This window comes from Papaver somniferum, chromosome 8 (genome assembly GCF_003573695.1).
Source record: "Papaver somniferum cultivar HN1 chromosome 8, ASM357369v1, whole genome shotgun sequence".
Taxonomy (NCBI): Eukaryota; Viridiplantae; Streptophyta; class Magnoliopsida; order Ranunculales; family Papaveraceae; genus Papaver; species Papaver somniferum.
This window is the reverse complement of record NC_039365.1, coordinates 107090776-107112503: the sequence shown is the minus strand read 5'-3', so window position 1 is coordinate 107112503 and position 21728 is coordinate 107090776. Positions and strand designations below refer to the sequence as shown.

At 36.6% G+C, this 21728-nt stretch overlaps 2 protein-coding genes and 2 pseudogenes across 3 annotated transcripts; 2 read left to right on the top strand and 2 right to left on the bottom strand.

Moving 5' to 3' along the window:
- Positions 1-1381: 1381 nt before the first annotated feature.
- Positions 1382-6482, bottom strand: LOC113305896 (annotated as a pseudogene).
- Positions 6483-8767: 2285 nt separating this feature from the next.
- Positions 8768-10261, top strand: LOC113302494. Its single transcript, XM_026551407.1, has 3 exons — positions 8768-9630; positions 9747-9818; positions 9933-10261. The coding sequence occupies exons 1-3, from the start codon at positions 8962-8964 to the stop codon at positions 9936-9938; spliced, it is 747 nt and encodes a 248-aa protein (XP_026407192.1). The 5' UTR covers positions 8768-8961; the 3' UTR covers positions 9939-10261.
- Positions 10262-14464: 4203 nt separating this feature from the next.
- Positions 14465-19903, bottom strand: LOC113302493 (probable mitochondrial import inner membrane translocase subunit TIM21). 2 transcript variants are annotated; one of them, XR_003336913.1, is made up of 9 exons: positions 19554-19903; positions 19275-19334; positions 19171-19189; positions 18244-18401; positions 15644-15825; positions 15493-15541; positions 15255-15374; positions 14895-15120; positions 14465-14809 (listed from the first exon to the last, which is right to left on the bottom strand). XR_003336913.1 is itself a non-coding variant. In XM_026551406.1 (8 exons), exons 1-8 carry the CDS (start codon positions 19692-19694, stop codon positions 14962-14964), a joined length of 888 nt encoding a protein of 295 aa, XP_026407191.1. In that variant the 5' UTR covers positions 19695-19903; the 3' UTR covers positions 14465-14961. The 2 variants fall into 2 exon arrangements, 1 of the variants encoding a protein (XP_026407191.1); XM_026551406.1 differs by having other exon boundaries at positions 14465-15120.
- Positions 15852-18129, top strand: LOC113304108 (annotated as a pseudogene).
- Positions 19904-21728: the final 1825 nt, after the last annotated feature.

Genomic DNA, 21728 nt, shown 5'->3' with positions numbered 1-21728 from the left:
ACTGCAAGGGTGTCAAAACAAGACCATCGACTATTGTACTGCAGTTGAGGCAGAGACGTACAGTGCTTTATTGGCAGTGGAGCTGGGGACTAGCAAAGGTTTCAAAGACATTATCCTGGAAGGAGACTCACTAAATGTCATAAATGCCTTGAAATACAAGCACTACAAAACCAGTTGGAGAATCCAAAATACCATTAGCAGAATCAGAGACGACCTGAGGCGATTTAGATCAGTGGAATTCAGATACATCAAAAAGAATGCCAACAATGTGGCACATAACCTTGCAGCTTTAGCTGTTTCTACCCACTCTTCGAATGTGTGGCTTACTTCCCCTCCTTCTTGTATTGCTCATCTCATTGAGAGCGAGCAGTCTTTTGCAACTTAGTTTTCTTCTTTTTTCTTTTTCTTTTTGTTGTTTCTTTTCTCCTTCAGAAAAAAAAATCATATATTTCTAACTTCTATATTGTTTCTCTATTTTTCAATTTTGTCTTTTAAAATAATAAGATAATAAATTACTAAAAATACAAGGACATCATGACTCGTACTGACCTTTGGTTGGTAGCCTAACAACAAGCTGAGCTCCAACACCTTTTTGAATAGCAATACCTAGTATGTAAAAAATAAAATTGGCCAAACCACTACTGACATCATTACTAACAAAACAATTTTTCAAACGCTTAAAAAAACACAAAGTATTTAAATAATAAATTACAATAAAAATATTTTTTTTAAAGCAAAAATAATTATAAAAAATAAATATTTATTTATATTTTATTAAATATATTAGCATTGAAATATAATTTATTATAACTATAGTGTGTTTAAAACTAATTTCTAAAACATGTCTATTATCATCATTAACTACATCACCAGCATTTTAAAATACCAATTTACCAAACAGAATTTACAGTTTGTTAATTTCACGGCGCTTCTTAAATTATAGTTTACCAAACGTTGTGCCGTTTTATTTTCACAGCACAAGGCAGCAAAGCACAACACACCACAACACAACAAAAAAACATTTTTTTAAAACTCACACCAATACCAAAACTCGTCTTAAATCGCATCTCTGCTTCGAAACTATGACTAAAAGTACGATTTCAGCCTTACTAAGTAGCCATTAGCATTATAGTCCGAGCCTATAGTCCCCGATTCTTAGCCATTGGCGGGAAAAACTCGTCTGCTCGGCTCAGTCTCTACCAAGCGTTAGAAACTTAGCTGCTCACTGCGTTTTCCCAAAGTAGACGAGCCAGTTTGCCCACCCACCTAGCTAAGAAAATTGGCTAAATTGCCAATCGCCCGTAGGAAGCGGCCTAAGTGGATTAACTAACATAATTTGACAACAAACACGGCTCTTTCAGAGTTCGTAACATTTAACCGCTATAGGTTTAACCATAGATTTGACGACCAAGAAAAAATCAACAGACGATGATAATGAGAGCGCATAATGCATGAAAAAGCTGAATATATCAAATACAACTAGTCTTGCAAATTTTTTTCCTTGCACCTCCAGAATATGATTGACATGAAAATCTTTTTGACCGGGTTAAGGAAGCACAGTGAAGACTTCTACATCCTTCATGGCTGGGTTTTTCACAGAGTATTGAAATGTCCACCCATGGCAAGCACCTGCATGAACACCGCTTTTATTAACAGCAAAAATTGCTCCAACGAATTCAGGAAATTTTCTTGTGATACGTGATATAGCATCCTTAGCAGCAACTCTTGGTTCCATCCCCAATCGCATACTCTCCACAACTTGGCAACTGAAATATTGGAGAAACGCAACTTACCAGATTGAACTCAAAACATTTGTTGGGATTAGAAGAAACATTTAATACTCCAACATTCAAAATTTGGGATTTGGGCGAAATTAAAATTATAAGTTTGAAATAAAACAATGCCCCCGTAAATCTGACCAAATTTTGATCACTTTATCGATGCATTTCTTAGTCAGCACACACCATGAACAACACTATTAAACCGAAAGTACAGAGAAGAAACAGAAGTACGCAGTTCAGCATAGTTTCTGAAATTACCACGGAAGGAAACGCATCATGATATCACCGTCGCCTGTTGCACCACAAGCACCAATATCAGAATCAGCATATGCTGAAGATCCTGCTATCGGTCCGTCACCTACCCTGCAAGGAGTTTGTCAATACAGAAATCATAATGAAGGAACCATTTGAAATTAAAATGTTTATACAACACATATACGCGTGCAAGGCAACTAACTATCAATGAAGGTTGTACTACTGAATCACTTCAGGTTATAAGTTCCGTTTTGAGTTATGCTGACATTACTCCAGGTCATTACAGTAATCACGAGATCTCACATTTCAATAGTTACCTGCCAGGAATTTTGAAAGTAGCTCCATTGAGGTAGACGTACCAACCGCTATATGTCCTGTCTACACAAAGAACAGATAGCAAACTACAAAACCTTGAGGAGCCTTTCTGCATTAACTTAAACAATGAAATACTTAATCTTGAAGCAATAAAATACTTACTTCATCTATTACAGCCATGGAGATTGTATCGTGATTATGCAAACCTATATGTGATGAACTAGACAATCGAGGTCCTCCCAAACAAGTCCCGGCAAGGTTACTATTCAATAGAAGATTCTTTAAATGATAAGGCCCACAAGTTTTCACAGGCATAACATCCTTCCGAAAATTAGGCTGGCAATGTTCCTCCTCTTTCCATTTAATCCATTTTTGTGTGGATTCTGGCTAGAGCTGGCAAACAAGTTGAAACCCGCGGGTTAATCCGTGCTCGGACCGTGAAAACCCGAATTCGGACCGGCTGGTTTCTAAACAAGCCGGGTTCGGGTTGGAGAAATGGTGACCCGTCAAAAAACGGGTTAACCCGGTCCGGCCCGTACAATCACGGGTTAACCCGTTAACCCGCACTTCGTTTTTGCCGGGTGTCACTAATGTCTATACGTGTCTCCTCTCCTGCCAATCTGTCATGCAGCCATGGTATAAAAACAAAAAAACCCTACTTACTTCGTCTTCTCCGTCCGCACTTCCCAGCGGCAGCCTCAATTGTCAGTTCACAGACAAAGTTCTTTCGTCTTCTCCGTCTGCTACTACTTCGATCTTGAAGGATTTGAGTCATTTGACTCTTGAGTATTCTCTGTGTAAGCAAGCGGGACTGTAGGTGTGGGAGAAAGACTGAAAGTGAAAGAGGGGAACTGGAAAATCCAATCCGTAAAGGAAAACCCTATTTCTCTTTTATATCTGTAAATCCATGTTTTCAAAACCCTATTCTATTCTATATCTATAAACCCCTTTTTTCATACCCTATTTCTCTTCGTATCTTCAAAATCCCCTTTCTTCAAAACCCTAATTTTGATTTCAATTCTCATCAGGTAATGTTATGGTTTTCGAAAGTTAATTTCTTTTTGTTTTGTTTTCAATTTTTTGGATGTTAGGGTTTGAATTTAATTTTTTTTTTTTTGAATGTAGAAGTCCTTCAGGTGCAAATTAATCTTCAGGTAATTTGAATTTCTCCATCACTTTGATTCTATTTGAATTGTTAGAGGTTAATTTCTTGATAGATTGTCCAGTAACTTCTTTCTTCAATTTCTCTGTTAAGGTTTCAATTGAAGTTCCTTTCTTTTTAATATTGTGTGGAAGACCTCCAGCCTCCAGCCTCCAGGTGCAGTAATTTCTCAAAGATCTTCAGTAATTTCTCAAAGATCTTCGGGTATAACACTTACCAGTGTCTCCAAATATTGCATAGAAAAGAGATTGGAGATGTTTTTTTGGACAGTTAACACTTTTTTTGATTAACCACACAATATATATTTTGTGCAGGGAGTGGTTGTTAATATCTTTATTGTCGCACTTGGTGATACAAATTACAAACAATGGTATTGCTACAGTCTCGGAGGATTTTTTTCTTTGTTGAAAATATCATCATGAACTGATGAAGTACTGTAACTAAAGTATTAAACTACTAATGACTAGTATTTGTGTTCCTTTAATCCTTTAAATGCCAAAGTAGTTTAGTTTTGCAATTTTGAGTTTTTGAATCGAAATATCAAATGAATTAGATGAAATGATGAATGTTAAATTAAGTATTTAGGTTGGGAAGGAGTTTTAGATGGCCTGAATGTGGCCGGAAATAGCCCAAAAATCGATTTCTGGTGAGTTGACTCAACAAAAACCAGCTAACCCGTGAGCTCCCGTGAACCCGCAAGCTTTACCCGGGACGGGCGCGGGTTGGAGAAATGACCACCCGTGAAGAATTTCAACCCGCAAGCTTAGGCTTGTATTAACCCGTAACCCGCGGGTTGGTCACAAGCCAGCCCCGGCCCGCCCGTTTGCCAGCTCTAATTCCGGCGAACTAAGGTCTGTAGGTCCTGGGAGACCCATAGAAATGGCGAAGGCCGAGGCTTGATCTCCAACAAGAAATGTGTGTTTGGTGTGTTGCATCACTAGCTTTGCAGCTTTGATTCCATCCTTCACATACCGCATGGAACCAACAGCTCCAACCTCCATTGTTGTCTATCCATTCCCTTAACCAAATGCATAATTAATTATCATTTCCATGTGGATGCCAAGTATCCTCCAAGTCCAACAAAATTCAATTTAAAGAAACCGGAAAAAATTTGTCTGGTGATTACCCCATCCATGATCATAGCATCAAGTGTAGTTTCCCCGTTCTCGTCTGGACTTCCACCTGGCCCCACTGTGCACAAAAATCGTAATAACACAAAAAGTATCAGTTAAACTAGAGGACAAAGTAAATACAACCCTACTCATACAATTACATTTGTTTAAAATTGAGATAGATCTTGTGAAGTTCAGGTAGTGTTACCAAAACAATCTGATTCAACATCCAACATTCAAAATGCTAGGACTGTAAGATAAGTTTTACTTGATACACCTCTTAAATCGCTGAATGCTAGGACTCCAAAATAAGTTTTACTCAGACACATCTCTGGAATCCTTGAAATCAACTATAGCTACAATATGGCACCTAATACTAATAGACATCATCGAAGACCAAAGGAACAAGTATATCACTGTGTTACTCGCTTGTTTGACTCAGAAGAGAACAACAACACCTATGTCTCCAAAACCCCGTCGACATTAAGTAAGAAATCTATATCAGAATTAAACCATTATGTCATATTTGTTGTGGCACAGAGTGAAATCCAGAATGTCTACAGCTAAATAATATCAACAAACACAAACAAGAACTAGAGTATAAGTTAATTCTTAGTAATTGTACAGTTGATGCATTTTTGTTTGAGAAGTATGGTGTCAAACGAGTAAATTTTTGATGGGGCATTATGTCGATGGGGGTATGGGGGACGAATAGGAAGGCGCCATCTGTCTTACTTGTCAACTGTTACAACATAACTCAACTTCTCATTATTTAAAGAAAGGGCATTTTCGGATCTTAGATTTCTTCTCCGGTGAACTACTTGACTTATCAGAGAATCTACTAACACCAATCACCAGCCGAAAAAGATGATGAGATCTTCGCACTGTAAACCAAAAACACGTTCTATAGCTGTTCCCAAAACCAAAACAAAAAATTGGAACATAATTCTCCATTAACTGATCATAGTATTTTACAGAACCTAGGATCAAAAAATCATGTTTAACCCCATCAAGGGTTTACTAAAGATCATAGTATCTTTTACAGAATCTAAATCAGGGACCCAAATCACGTTCAACCCCATTCAAGGGTTTACAGAATCCAACCCAAAATCCTAGAAAAATTCAACAAATTTGAATCAAACTCATATTTGTTTATTTTTAGAAAATTGGCCCCCGGTTAATCATAACGAATATATTTCTACTTCACAAATCGAAACCCTAAAACTTGATGATCATAATAAACTACGATTCAAAATGTGCTACTGCATTTCAAACCCACTTTATGATTGTACTGTTGACTGATTTTTGATCTCTCAATGAACAAGACTTGAATCGTGGAATACAGACGTGGAAATAGATTAGCAGGAATTAAGTGGTAATGAAAGTTGGGTGAGAAATATGGAGGTGGTGGAAGAGAAGCAGAAGTGAACACCGAAAATGCCCTTTCTTTGAACGATGAGAAGTTGAGTTCGGTTAGAAACAGTTAACAAGTAAGCCCATACCCCCATCGACATAATACCCCCATCAAAAATTTACTCGTCAAACAAAGTCACACCTGTACCATCACACCTCAAGACTTCACAAGTAGAGCAACCCTCCATTACTGAATCAACTGCAGATAACCCACTATCAACAGCCATCCAGGCAGCCCTAACAGCATCTAAGAACGGCCAAGTACTAATAACCAACGGAAATCCCCCTGAATTTTGTGTTTCACTTCCAAACACCTAAAATTGAATATGATGAACCAAAATTAAAAAAAAAAATTAAAAAATATACTAAGATCAGTAGATGGAAATATCTTACCATAGAAAATGAGAGGTATAAGCTTAAAATGATCAGGTCTCTGAAAGCCATTAATTGGGTGGGGGCGGGATCCTGAGCAGCTGAGCTTCTTCCTCTTTCGATATCTCGTCCCTTTTCTTTTCTTTTTCTATTCTAATTTTTAACAATGACGTCAGTCAAAGTACCTTTTTGTACACCCAACAGCTTCGATTTAAGCACCCACATCCGAAATGCTTATAAATTTAAAACCTGGTGTTTGAAATCTATTTTATTGGTGGGCAAATAATAAAACTGGCGTTATTGTAGCAGACCTAACCTAACATCGTTTAGCCAAATGGCATTGACCGAAATCATGTCCAGTATTTTATTGATGTTTTCATGCCCAAATCTCTTACATGTTTCTACACATGCCTGCCATCTTGCTTTCTTTTTCTTCGGAGATTTTTTTTTTTTTTTTGAAGCATAACCATAGTTATAACCATAATAACCATAGTTATATTTTAAAGCAGTTGTCAATTAGTATATGGTTATTAATTGTGGGATTAAATGGTATTTACTCCAGTTTCTTGAATGTGGTCAAGTATGGTTATCTTCATTCTTCACTTGAATTTTATGAGTGAATATTCGTGCCTCGAGTCAATATTAGCATATTATTTATGTGCATACAAAATAATGAAGGCACGATAAGTATATTGACATCATTCATTCTTCGTGCCTCTGATAACATTTTTCGATTCATTTTGTACTGGAGATCTTATGCGATGCACTCTATTTTTATAGAAAGTATACATCTTATAATTATAATACTAGGAGTACTTTGTAGAAGAAAACAATTCCATTGATTTTGAAACGATAGTTTCCTCTTTTATTCATGTCTTTTCATCATTTTGACTACGGATGAATGATTCGTATTTCCAAATGGCAATATGCTGCAATTACAAAAACCATTGGCATTATGTTGCGTCTTAAAGACACCAATAAACCAGTCATGCAATTTTTAGAGAATTTGCTTGATACTACTAGTTAACAAATACAACGGACAAACTAAAACTTGCATTATGCGGCTGCATTTTTATTTAATTTATTTTGATCTGTTTTACTTTATGTACGATCAAATTTCATGTCTTTCTTGTCATTTAAAATCATGTGGAACGCATTTGAAATTGAACAGAAAATAATAATATGAGCATGGTCAAAGGGTTTTGTATAGTTTGTGACCCATTTCGGAATGATGTTATTTAGAGTGCTTTTATAACAACTGGTCGAATAATTGGTAATTTTTGGTAGGGTTGAAGTCATGTGCTACGCGATTTTGCAAATAAATAATAAGCAGTTGGCGTCGATAATCGGTCATAAAATCTGTTTAATGGTAAATAATAAAGCCCATTTGTTGTAATTGTGCGTCTTCGAAAGACCATTAACGGAATGAAGTGAGAAAGATCAAAAAAAATTTGTTATTTCTATCTTATCTCTTATTAAATATCATATTATCAAACTTGATGTTATGATTTCTTTTAAAAATCATGTATGATGAATTTTTCGTTATAATGAATTGCTAGATTGAAAAAAGAAAATAAGTAATGTAAGTCATTTCCAGACTCTTTTAGATATTATTTTTAAATACATTCATCGCATATTGGATGGTCATGAAATTTGATGCAGATTATTTTATTTTATATAGATATATAATAATTCCCATAAAATTTGATAATTCCTTTACGAAGAAATTGGTCTTATCCAGTAAACAACAAGAAATTAATGAAGATAAAAGGATAGCCACACCAGATAAAATATAACTTGTATGATGACATTTTGAAAAGTAGAAAACTCCAAGCGGAAAACAAAAGGAAATCAGTGAGAAATTATTCTACTTGGGCCTTGGCTATCGATTATGTGACTGTTTATCACAAAAGCCAACAAAATTACCCTAATACATGAACCATATTTACCATATATTACCCTAAAAACGTAAGTAGAAAGGGAATCGGCAAGACTACGACTCGTGGCCGGATAGGCCGATAATGTATGCAATCAAATGCTATCGTCTCCATATAACATCCAGTTTCACACCAATGCGAAGGCGAATCGAATGCATTCTTAGTCTAGGTTTGTGATTGTGTTAATCGTATCACCAATTCCGATGACAGTCAGATGTTGAATTAGGTTTGTTTTACCACCGACCGGGGTTCTTTGAAACGGGGAAGAAAATTGGTTGATTTTCCTCTTGCAGTTCGTACCCTAGAAAATAAGATGTCATCAAATGACGAAATTACCCTCAAATGTAACCCATATGGAACCTTACACTAAATACGTAGTCCGCTGAATAAGTATTAAGTAATGGTTGGCACCATTATAATACCCTTCATCCTCCTCTAATAAACTCCCTTTCTCTCCACCTAAAGGAAAAAAAAAAAGAAAATTTTCCTTTGTTTTTTTCTCTACTGCTGCTGTGTAGGATCAGAGTAATGAAACCCTAGATTTTGATCATTCAATATACAGATTCTTTTGCAAAAACCATATATAGAATTACAGTAAATTGAGTGATTCATTCATGGCAACTGTGCCGGTAAGATCTCATCATCAACCATTACATAATTTCCCACCATTTAAATGGGGAGGCAAGAATCATCAGATTAACAACACCACCACCAGCAACACCAATTTCTTCAGAAACTCAGAAGAGGGTTTTTCTCCTGATCATAACAATTCAATGGAGGAATCTAGTGCAAAAAATCAATTGAACCTGCCTTATTCACCAACACCTTCACCTCCAACTTCAATGGAAAAAGAAAAACCAGTTAAGAGTAAGAATTCTATTTCTGAGAATGAAATTAAGTCTTTGAAGTTGGATTATGGTGTAATCAGGAATCGGATACCTGGTGGTTTTGATGAAGGAGATTCAAGATTTAATCTTAGGCCAAGGAGAGCTGCTTCTAAAGCACCAGCCGCTACTACTCATGATGAGATCAATGGTGTCAAAAACACTGACTTTCATGACAAACTACTAGTAGAGAATCATCATCAGCCACAGCCACCACCAAAGTCCTCTAGATTAAGAGGTTTTACTGAAAACGTCAATGTTGATAATAGAGGAGAGAAAAGGAAGTTATGGATTTCTCTTTCAAGGGAGGAGATTGAAGAGGATTTCTTTATTATGACTGGATCAAAACCTCCTCGTAGACCAAAGAAACGAACTAAGGCTGTTCAGAAAGTTATTGATGTATGTAATTTTATTTTTTTTAATTTTTATTATTTTTTGAATAATAATAGGGTTTTTATTTCTATTGCTGAACAAGAACTAATCCAAATTTTTTGTTTTGATAAAAAAAAATTCAGAATGTTTTACCTGGTATGTGGCTAGCTGGAATTACAGCTGATTCTTACAGTATTCCTGAAGGTCCTTCAAAGGTAATCTCTATTTAATATTTAGTCTTTTTTGTGATTTACAAGTTTTTATGGCTGAATCTGTTGAACCCAGAATTCTGTAATTCTAAATGTTATCTTCTTTATTTGTTGGTGCAGAGGTAGATATGATTGTGGTGCCCTAGTTGGACTGTTCTTATCTGCAAGTTTTTCTTCTTCGTCGACATTGAGACCTCATTTCGAGAGGTATTAAAAATTACAGTCCAGACTGTGATTCTATAGAAAACAAATGGAAAGTTTGATAGATCAGTAGTATCTTTGTTAATGTTCTTAGTCAGTGTTTCAATTTCGAGTCTGTAGAAGCTTGGGATAAATTAATGAAAATGTTTTCTTTGGTTACCAGTAGTTTTAGTAGGAATCGCCGTGGCAGATGTAAATTCCAATAAACAGATGGATCAATAGAAGTTATATGTTGCTTTTATCCAGTATCTTGTTGCGTGACTCTTGAGTCTTTGGGATGTTTCTCTTGTTTTTGTTTTTCGATTGATTATAGCTTTTGAAAGTGATCCTGATATTGTGTGTTGGACATGCAGTGATGATTTTTTAAAAATTATTGTGCTGCCTCTAATCAATCCAGAGAAATTGTACAAAGGATATGCAGCTTCTTTGATATGCAAGACCACTTGAATGCATTTCATCGGAGAAACTCTCCTGATGAGGTTTAAGTTACTTATGCTAACTTACATTTTTGCTGCCACCTTTTAGTTATCCTGTCAAATCATGATAAATCATTTGTTCTAGCTACACGTGTCTCGGTTTCTCTCTTGTTTACTAAAGACGTATGAAGACAGAACGCGTTAGAGTTTTTTTAATTCCATTTTCGGCTACTGCAGACATTATATGCCAGTCCTCCTAATTTTCAGTATTTTAATGTGTAGGTATATACATTGTGTTACTTTTCACGTCTGCCTTCCATTTTGAGTTGTTACTGCACATGCATTAGAAACTTGTCGTTATTCATGATCCAATTCTCCAAGTATGTGGTGCTTAGGAGAAAATTAAAATGCCTGAACTCACTGGCTATAGGATTTTTTTGTAGTCGTGGGTGTTAACCTTTCGTACTTCTTCGCCGTTCTTCTGAAGCTGCATTGATGAAAGCTCTAGTACTTGGTAAGTGTAGCAAGTTCTTGCTGTATTTGCATCAACTGATCAACCTACATTGGCTTTTCTTTTTCATAGACCAGCTCTAAAATAAGAAGAAAGACTCTGTATTGCTCGTTAATTCATCTGCATATCTTGTTGTGTCTCGTAGGTCATCCAATCAATACTTAGTTGCACTCGGTTCATAACAATTCAATGGAGGAATCTAGTGCAAAAAATCAATTGAACCTACCTTATTCACCAACACCTTCACCTCCAACTTCAATGGAAAAAGAAAAACCAGTTAAGAGTAAGAATTCTATTTCTGAGAATGAAATTAAGTCTTTGAAGTTGGATTATGGTGTAATCAGGAATCGGATACCTGGTGGTTTTGATGAAGTCGTAGGTCATCCAATCAATACTTAGTTGCACTCGGTTGCGTAGTTTGGCATGCCATAAACCTTTTCCAGAAACCCCAGGAAACTACAACAATATGTGGTAAAATTTTTTTGAAAGGAATATCCTAGATGAGGAGGAAACTGCTGCATGGACACAAAAGTGATTAGGGATCTTAGCAGATATTGTGACCCTAGGAAAACTACAATGTAACTGTTAGAACTTTTTTGATGAGGAAACTGCTACGTGGAGTCAAAAGTGATTCAGGATCTTAGAAAATAGTGTCTGGTTATTTGTTTATTTTGATCGGCAGAAAATCGATTGATAGAATCCAATCTACTTGTATTTTCTCCCTCGCTGACAGTGTACTTGTCTTTAACAAATAAGGGCTGCATGATTATTTATTCAACTTATAACGATGTCGGACTGTTTTGTATGCGTGATACGTTAAATGAGTTCACCAGCATGTTCTCTCATGTAAATGAGAAACGCTAGTGAAAGTTGTCATTCAGTAGCTTCCACGTGCCACATATCAAGGATAAAGTTGGCATGCTAATATACGCCGCTAGATGTTCTTACCTTAAATAGTTTTGATCACTTGAGTAGTTATTCGGCACACATACGCTTGTTTGAGTTATTTTACTTTTAACCTTTTATGCCATGTCTAAGAAGAGCTTGTCAAAGGGAACGCTCAATTTGAGTTTCACAATATGTATTTGTTACTGACATTGACCTGCAATTACTTTCCAGTCTTTCTGAATATGATTGCAGCCCTGGTTATCGTATAGTTGGTTTCCTTTTAGTTTTTAAGCTATGTTGTAATTGATTATCCGGAAGTTGCTGAAGAGACATTAGGGTTACCTTTTAGTTTTTAAGCTGTGTTATAATTGATTATCCGGAAGTTACTGAAGAGACATTAGCCCGCAAACATCCTGTAACATTGTAAGGCGGATAATATATTACCACCAAATCAGGCTCTTTTTTTTGCAGGTAGAATACTTTGCCGACAGATGTGGATTTGTCAGCTCATGGTTTTTATTTGGATGATACAAAGCTGGGCTGACAATCAAGCTTGTAAATTATAACTAAAGAGTCATGCAAGCTTTAGTGGTAAGGAACTCTCTACAGGGATTCATTTTTTCAGCTGTTAAATTATGCAACATATCTTTTTTTCCTGCACACATAGGGATTATTAGTAACTTTTGTTTGTAGTAGAGTTGCTATTGTATAGGGTACACGTCGAACAACAGAACTGACCTAGCCTTCTTGTTACAAAAGAATGGATATTTCATATCTACAGTTGCTTAAATCGGCTGGTACATGCAGCACCAGAGGACCATTGGTATCGTTGCCGCTATTTCATTGCAACTGTCGAGGGGTTCACAAAAACAGTTGGTCCTACGAAACTTTCAGCTGAAATAGTACAGACTTGTTTTTCTTGTTTTATTTTTCTTTTCTACATAACGAGTTCCCTAATTTGTAGAAAACAACCTAACTCTCTTGTTACAGCAACGAGACAGCGAACTCTCTTAAACCTGCAACCATTACTGTAGTCACTATTAAAATATTTCATTGAAATGACAAGAGATGATAGTATCGACTTGATATTGGGAAGGAAAGACATTGAAAATATTAGGTAAATACCAAATCGTCACTTGCTCAACATATGTAGAAGGGATTTTTTTTGGCGAAATAGACGGCTTCTTAAAAGTTTTGGATAACATATCCACGTGAATACATAAACGATAAAATCAAACAACAAATATGGTTGTTTTCGCAAAAACAATGGAAGTTGTTATTATTGGTGTCCTACTTGTTGCTTCGTGATGTCCCAATTGGTTTGATTTTTCTCTTCTAGTTGAGCTTTTAAAATACTCACCACAAACTTTACAATTGTCTGCAGGCTCTGAGGAGCGTCTGTAACATGTGAATTCAGGACTCATGTATACTCTAGTCTCTAACCGGATCAAAAAATAAATAATTAAAAACAAATATGCAGGTTTTCCATTACCACCAGAGAGATCTTTTAGAAGCTCAGCAATACCAGTGGCTCGAGGACGAAGAGACGGTGATAGCCAGATTCAAGACGGAAATTGACAGGGCTTCCTCCTATTTAATGTAGCAACACGTGCAATTCCTCCGTGGGGCATGTGACAGTTGCCAGATACTGAAATGGAGGCTTTTTTTTCCAACATACTGCCCACAAGAGTTCAACTCGTGACCTAACTTTTTTTTGTTATTGTTTATTTATTTTGGGCCAAACAGCTCTATTTAAAGTCAAGTTCTAATTTCTAAATTGATTTTTCATACAAGAAACTCTATATGTGGATTGTGAACTTTGGCGGACGCTGTCTCGTAGAATGAGTTCAAAGAGTTGGACCTTTGTAGAGAAGGGTACTTCCAGAAAATGAGCTAATTCTTTGATGGGTGTAAAATAGAAATCGAAGTCTAGAGTTTCTTGTTCTTCCTATTCTCCTCTCTGACCTCTATTCTTGCACATGTCTTTGTCCTCTTTTGTTATCAATAAAATCTCTAGTTCTCTACCATTTCCCTCTACAAAAGAGCCTACAAAATAGGTTGCATTCAAACTTGCGACAAGGTGAGGCTAAACAGTGACACAAGGGCTAACTCAGCCATTCGAGTCCTTAATACAGCAATTCATTGTGTTGATGACTAAACTAGTGAACTAACAATTCAAATGAACCAACAACTAATCAAGCCCGTATCAAGTTATGAGAGCCACTAATCCTGTAATCAACCGTTCAAGGTCAACTCTACCAAGTATCAGTCATGAGACTATTCTTTGGCTTGTCCTTTTGGAAAACCAAATGATAATCGACTTCAAATTGTTGCCAGATATCCATATCAAGGTTGTCACATTTTCTTAATCCCTGAATAAAATATGGATGCTCTATCTCCATGATTTTCGCATGCCAGAGTCTAGTGCAAATTTGGCGTCCCTAACTTTTAAAAACTGAAGAAGAAAAATTTAAAGCGCCCACGGTGCACGACCACAAGGTTAAGAGTCCTGACTTTTAAAAACTGATGTCATAACTATTATGATTGCACAGAAAAATGCGCTTTCCTCGTAAAATAACTACAACATAGCAACAATTGTGCCACGACCTCAACAAAATTATCTACCCTGCAAGAAATGTTTCATCCCAACTAAATTCAGACTGGGATTTGTTCAAACACAGCCATACTAAACTTGTTTCAGTCTAACTGTTAAAAGGGCAACTGGAAATGCATTTGTTATATATTCATAAGGGTAAAGGAAGAAGTAAAAAGAAAAACTAGAGAAGTGAATCAGATCATTCTGACCTTTCATACCACAATTTGAAATGGTCGTGAAACAGATTGCTTGAACTAGTAGAAAGACTAAAACCTGACTCGAACTCTATTTGTTCAAAACATTATTTCACATTGGAGATCAAAATTAAAGAAGGGTTTTCTTGTAGCTCAATCTTCGAAATTCGCCAATGTTTTCCGCCCCATCGCTTCAACAAAATAACATGATCAATCTGCCTGAAGAAAACAAAATATACGCCTTGAATGTTTCGAGGACGATAGAAAATTGGTTACCTTCGCGATGAATGTCAGATTGGCTAAACCGCACTAGTGCCAACTAGTACACTTTCAGTTTTTCATCTTAAGCTGGAATGAAGGACTCGAGTATTAACTGTGCTGGATGGGGGGATTTGATTTCAACAATTAGGAACATGAATTTCCATTGCTTGTCGGCGTGGTCTTTGAACATCTCACTATATACCTTTCCGGCTCCATGGGGGCCACGTATATAGAAGTTAACCTGCATAAAAATTTTGAGTTGGAAAATAAACTTTACATACAAGCATTTTGCTAAGACGACTGGAAAAAACAAGAAATTAAGATTCTAAGCGAAGTGCAATTACACAGTGAAACTTATATATTTTGGGGCGTTACCTCAACATGCTCAACACCATCTTCATCAGTCCAAACCCTGTGGGGAATCCGTTGGCGAGCAGCCCTGTTTCTACTCTCTTGACCGTATCCCGTAATAGGAGACCCGATTTTTGATTTCACCTGATATAAGTTTGAAATGATACAGATCAATTACACCTCTTTTATGTAGTATCATCCGGAGGCTATAATTTTTTAATTTCATGATAATTCCAAAGAAAAGTATTCTCCTTCAACCAACCTGATGGTCATCCTGAATCCTGGCTAGAGCCTTATTGAATATTTTATACCTATATGAATCGGTTGAGAGTTCATGTTAAATGAAAACCAAAAACCTAAACCCATGAAAAACAAGATGATAACGATGGCCTAAATGGATGCAAACATATTACTCTTTAGGTTCGAGGATTAGCTCCTTAACTACAGCATATCCTGCAGCAATTGCAACACCAAGACCAGCAATAATGATAAAGCTGTAGGAGGCCCCTTCTGTAAATGTCACAGGTTTCTGCGGAATCTTATCCGTGAGCTCATCAAAGGGATCTTCAACAGTAGTTTTTAAGTCTTTTCTACTCTGCAGTATGACCAATAAGACGGAAATGTTAGTTACTCCAAGTAATATGACACATAAAACAAACAGAAAGAATGCTACAAGGCATGACTCCCCCCCTGCTACAAGGTTAGGTGGTGGTGGTAGTGGTGGTGGTGGTGGTGGTGGTGTCAAGCACTGTATCGAAATAGGTGGTGGTGGTAGTAGTAGTAGTAGTAGTAGTAGTAGTAGTAGTAGTAGTAGTAGTAGTAGTAGTAGTAGTAGTAGTAGTAGTAGTAGTGATAAGAGATTGTTGCATGATATAGAAGCAATAAGTCAAGCACTGTATCTGAACAAAAGCCCTTCAAAGGGAGGTTCTGTGCTTGCATCTGATAATAGTCGATCGAAATCTGCTGGAAAAGCACGTTATCCAGACACAAAATTGAAGCCAAGAACTGTTAAGGAGGATAAGAAACCATCTATATGGAACTGGAAGCCGTTGAAAGCTTTAGCGCCTAATCGAAGCCAAAGATTCAATTGTTGTTTTTCACTTGAAGTACATGCAATTGAAGGTCTGTCGCTGAATTTGATGATACGAGTCTTTGTGTGCATTGGAAGAGGAGAGATGAAACTACACAGACGCCTCCTTCTAAAGTTGTACTGGGAGTAGCTAAATTTAAAGAGACTTTACTGCATAGATGTTTTGTTAATGGTAGTGCCAGTGGGCCAAATCATTCTGCAAAGTATGACGCGAAGCACTCAATGTTGTATGTATCGATGGTTGGTTATCCTGCTCTTGATTTAGGGAAACATCAGATTGATCTCACTAGGTTGTTGCCGCTTAACTTGGAGGAGTTAGAGGAGGAGAAGAGCTCAGGGAAGTGGACGACTACTAATAAATTATCTGGTAAAGGTAAAGGTGCTAGTTTAAATGTTAGTTTTGGGTCTATAATAGTCGGGATGATCATGTGGAATCATGGGGGAATAGGAATCCTCCTCCTGTGGCGTTGAACTTGAAGCAGAATCAATTGAGTACTACCAGAAGTGTGAAGGGGTTCGGTATTCGCGATGGTGAAAAGTTACTTGTCCGTGCTGGAAGTCTTCCAACAACACCTAATGAGCTATCTCATCGCTCGTCCCAATCTGTAGAAGATGTTAAGATACTTCATGAGGTTTTGCCACGTTCAAGGCTAGACCTCTCTACTTCAGTCTCATTACCGTGTTCAGAATCTGATGAAGGAATGGTGACTGCAGCTTTGGATGATTCTAAGATTGAGCCCGAGGTTTTCTCTGAACAAAATAATCTTCTTAAACCAAATTCACATCCTCTTTATGAGTGTATGAAGGGATGTTCTGTAGATGAATGCGAAATTTCTGAGTTTACTGTGATCGAGCATGGCATTGAAATGTGTGAGAAGGAAGAAGTGAAGCTGGAAGAAGGTACTGTAGATCTCGATGATGGTACTGGAGTAAAATCAAGTGAGGAGCATGAAAACATCAGTACAGGTGATGGTATATCCCCAGAAAAAGATATGACCATTATTCCACAAAGTGAAGATTATGCTAGTGACAAAGAAGAATATTTTCTGGATGATATCAGTTCCAAGGAGAATAACATCGTAACTAAAGAATCGATGATGGAGGAACTGGACTCCGCTTTTCAAAGCCTGTCGATGTTTACATCAGAAGGCTTTGAGTCTCCCCCATCTAAAGGTGATTTTCTAGAGGCAGCAAATTACATGGAGTATAAATCAAATTATAAAACAAGTAGGCCAGGAAAATCCCTTAGTTTTGATGATGCTTCTTCAGATACTGTTGCTAGTGAGTTCTTAGCTAGTTCTAAGCTATGCTTGGGATAGAACATAGTCCATTCGGGGTAAGTTCAGAAAGTGAACCTGATTCACCCAGGGAGCGTTTATTGAGGCAGTTTGAAAAGGAAGCTTTATCTGGTGGTTTATTCGATTTTGATATGGGGAAAGGAGAAGAGGCAGAATTTGGTTACAGCGTGCCTACTGGATCTGGATTGGGGACTCATCTTTAGATTTTGAATTGCCACCAGCTGTGCAGTCTGCTGAAGCAGTACATCATGGAATGAGAGAGATGATGGGGAATAAAACTAGCGCCAAAATGTTGGAAGATTTGGAGACAGAGGCTTTGATGCGTGAATGGGGATTGAATGAGAAGTCTTTTCAGCATTCTCCACCTACTAGTGCTGATGGATTTGGAAGTCCGATTCATCTACCTCCAGAAGATTTTGCACTGCCTCCCCTTGCTGAAGGTTTGGGTCCATTTGTACAGACAAAAGATGCTATGGACGTCCACAATGCAAATTTACAGAAATTAAGATAATGACTGAACCGAAAAAGAGAATGGATCTACGAACTTCAGCGTGATTATGAGAGAAACATTATATGAAGAAGTACTAAATATAAAAGCACGGGCTACAGGTTTGAATTCTCAAACCTCATTCTTTTTTTGTCCCGACTGAGAAGCTGAACTGGATGCAAGAGATCTAACAAAACAAGGAAGATTTTTGTGACATCCATTGTATTTATTGAGTTGATGAGGAGTTAACAGAGCCACTGTAGATTCTCTGGTTTGCGGTCCTTTAAAATGGGCACCTGGCGAAACATTACAGAAAATTGAACTTCTACAGTAAGCCTGATTCTTATTGACAAGTTACTGTTTTAAAAAATAAAAATAATAAGATAAAGGTTCAACCAAAAACAACGTATAACATTCACAACAACCAAAAAAGTAAGAGAAGAAATTCAAAGCGAGACAAGAACTTGACTTCTTCAAATTGATCTTGACAATTGATATAGCTACACTATGAGCATAACTAAACTCAGATCCCATTGCTCCATATAGGAACACGAAAAAGATGTAAACAGGGTTTCTAGTATGTTAGGCCAATGACCAATTGATGCTTAGGCCAGATTATCTCAACTAGAAAGAAAATATGCATCTTAGTTTATCTATGTTTCATCAGAAAGTTTCCTAAAACAGTTTGGTAGCTCTTTTTCGTTCAACCACGTATGAATAAGCTTGCTGATAAAAGCTAAGCTTATTAAAGACTCAAGTCGGGCTCAAAGTATAAAAGTTTAACATCTTCCACCTCACCACCTAATATCGACTGGTTTAGAGCAGCCAATTTAACTCGAAAATTCACTTAGAATCTCTAAAGTTTGATGCCTACAATTGGGATCATATAGGTTGGTTTCCTCATCCCAGTATTATCGTAGATACAAACACACATTTACTAGAATTACAAGAATATTATCTCAATGAATTTAGCTACCAACTCTTCAGTACTGCGAAAGAAACAACCAAGAGAAAGACTGGTACTAAAAAAAAATATAACCAACTTAAAGAAACTGCGATACTAACCTCCAACAGTGCCAAACTCCTGCAGTTATAACGGAGGGAAAAAATCAGTCTATCTGCAGAAATGTTTAAGAAACAAATACGACTCTTAAATCTTAGACACTTACCCTTTTCAACCACTTTGGTTTGGCAATAGTCTTACTCACACTACTTGGATGTATCCCAACCTACAATCAAGACATGTTTGGTGATCAATTCTCCCAATCAAACATAACACTAAGTTAAAGTTATGAATAGTAGATCTATTAAGTTATTAGGTGATAAAACATGTCTGCACAAATTGTTTAGGGAACTACACTGACTACATAGAATGTACCATAAAACCCTAGAAAAAATTCAACAAGCATAAATCAAATTAAAACCGAGAAACTACTTTTGTTAATTACCGCTGGAATATCAGAAAGATTCTTTCCGATTGTAGTAGATGAGGAAGTTGAATGAAATCCGTTTTGGGTTTTCAAGAGAGAAGATAATCCATTCTTAATCAAACTTCTTGATTCTGCTAATTTGTACTTAATCCGATGCATTTTCGAATATACTCGGCTAAATTTCTTTACAGACAAGAAATTGTACACTTATGATTTGCGAGGAAGAGGAATGTTAATGGAAAAAATAGGGCTGGAAAGAAACTCTGAAAAAGGAAAACAGAAACCCCCGATACAAGCTTGGGTTTATCTCTGTCGATTTAATCGGGGATACTCTAGCCTCCTTTCGGTTAATCGCACTTCTTTAACTTTAACGCGATTCAGTTCTTTTTTTTCTTATAAGCAACGGCCTACAGAAAGGTTGGCATAAGACAAACTAGATAGCAACCCGTCCTTCGCATCGGGATTACAGATTCAGGTAGGCCTAAGACTTAGTTCATTGTTTGAGCTTACCGAGTCTGAGCCCATGTGAAATTCTCGGAAAAGTATGGTAACATCTAGCATGCATAAGCGTTAGAAAATTATGATTACTTTGAAGCGAGTATAAGACTAAGTTCGTTCTTCAGCATCTAAACTAATTTTAAAAATACACAACACCATCAACTTACTTTGGAACTGATGTGGTAGTCTTCAAAAATAGAGTCATTCAACTACTTTCATTAGTCACCGTAACTCCAGAACAAACAAATGTACTGCAACTTGTATCTAATTTTTCCATTATATTCCTTCCACCCTATACCAAAATTGTTGCATTTCCAGAAACATTATTGTTGTTTATGCTTTATATCATATATTGTGTGAGAATATGTAGCATTGTGAAAGAAACCTTTATGAGTTATCTGAACAACCCGCCATACCGAAGAAGTAGTCCAATATAAGAAAAAGTGTGTATTCACAATGGCAACTGTTTGGAGTACAGATGTTTTAAATTCAGCTTTCACAGACTCCAAAAACTTCCGATTAGTGATTCAACGGTATTTGCAATACCACAAGCAAAGTAATCATTTCCTAAGACATCAAAAGAAACTGATTATTCTTCCCACAGAAAAATAGTGTCAAGTATTCGCCTACAACACGATAAGAACACAATACTTAATAATCAGAAACTGTACTAACTTAACCAAGGACATCAAATGCTTCAAAACATTCAATTGATGAGCTAAATAATGTAGCGCACAAAAATGAAACTTACTGTTGTAATAAACGATCGCAATACATAAATGCATATCGTACTACCGAAAAGGATTAGGAGATTACATGATGAGCAGTCTCCTGCAGAAGTTGGGTGATATATCTAGAACATTTATCATCAGGTATGCTTGAAAAGGAAATCATCTAATTGGCTGAAATTCGATGGAGCCAACAATGTGCGCTCCTTGGCCATAACTGCAGTTTCATCTTTTCCACTAATTCCCGCGCCTCAGGTGCCTCATCCCAAAACTCCTTTTCTTAATCTCCCAAATCATCAAGCCTTCTCTTCAAAGACCTCTAAAAGTCAATGGAAATGTGCCGCAAGCTATTTCTATGTAAGGTTTAAATATACCAACTCGGTGGTAAAATAGTAAAACTCGTTAGGAAAACCCATTACAAACGTTAGTTTACTGTAAATTCATATTATTAATACACACACATAGATACTCCTAACTATTAAAATTCATAACTCATCCGAGGAAAAAGGCTATGAGGTTTAATGCTTTGTTTAGCAATATTTTTTTTCTACTCAATATGTAATATTTTTTTACATCATTTCCTAACAAACCTTCATTGGAGAAGTATTCCTTGACATACATCAATGTTTAAATAGGCTACGGAGCTAAGTTTTTTCTAGTATTGTAAATCAATAGTAGGTTGGAGCTAAGGAGAAGCACTTCGCCTGTTTCCGATAACTAAATTGCATTATGAGAACATATTTGGCTCTTACATATAAATACCATGTCACATACATCAACGCACATTTCAGGTTTTTTGCGGACCACATTGTCTAGTGATTGAAGTTTAAGTTTCAACTCGAATAACTGCATCTTATTTATAAAGGATTAAAGTTCTGTTGCGAATTAAACTCTACATCTTTTAACAAAAACTGAAAGGTTGGTAATGGGTGTTTTACTAATTTTCCTATCCATGTTAAGCATAGAA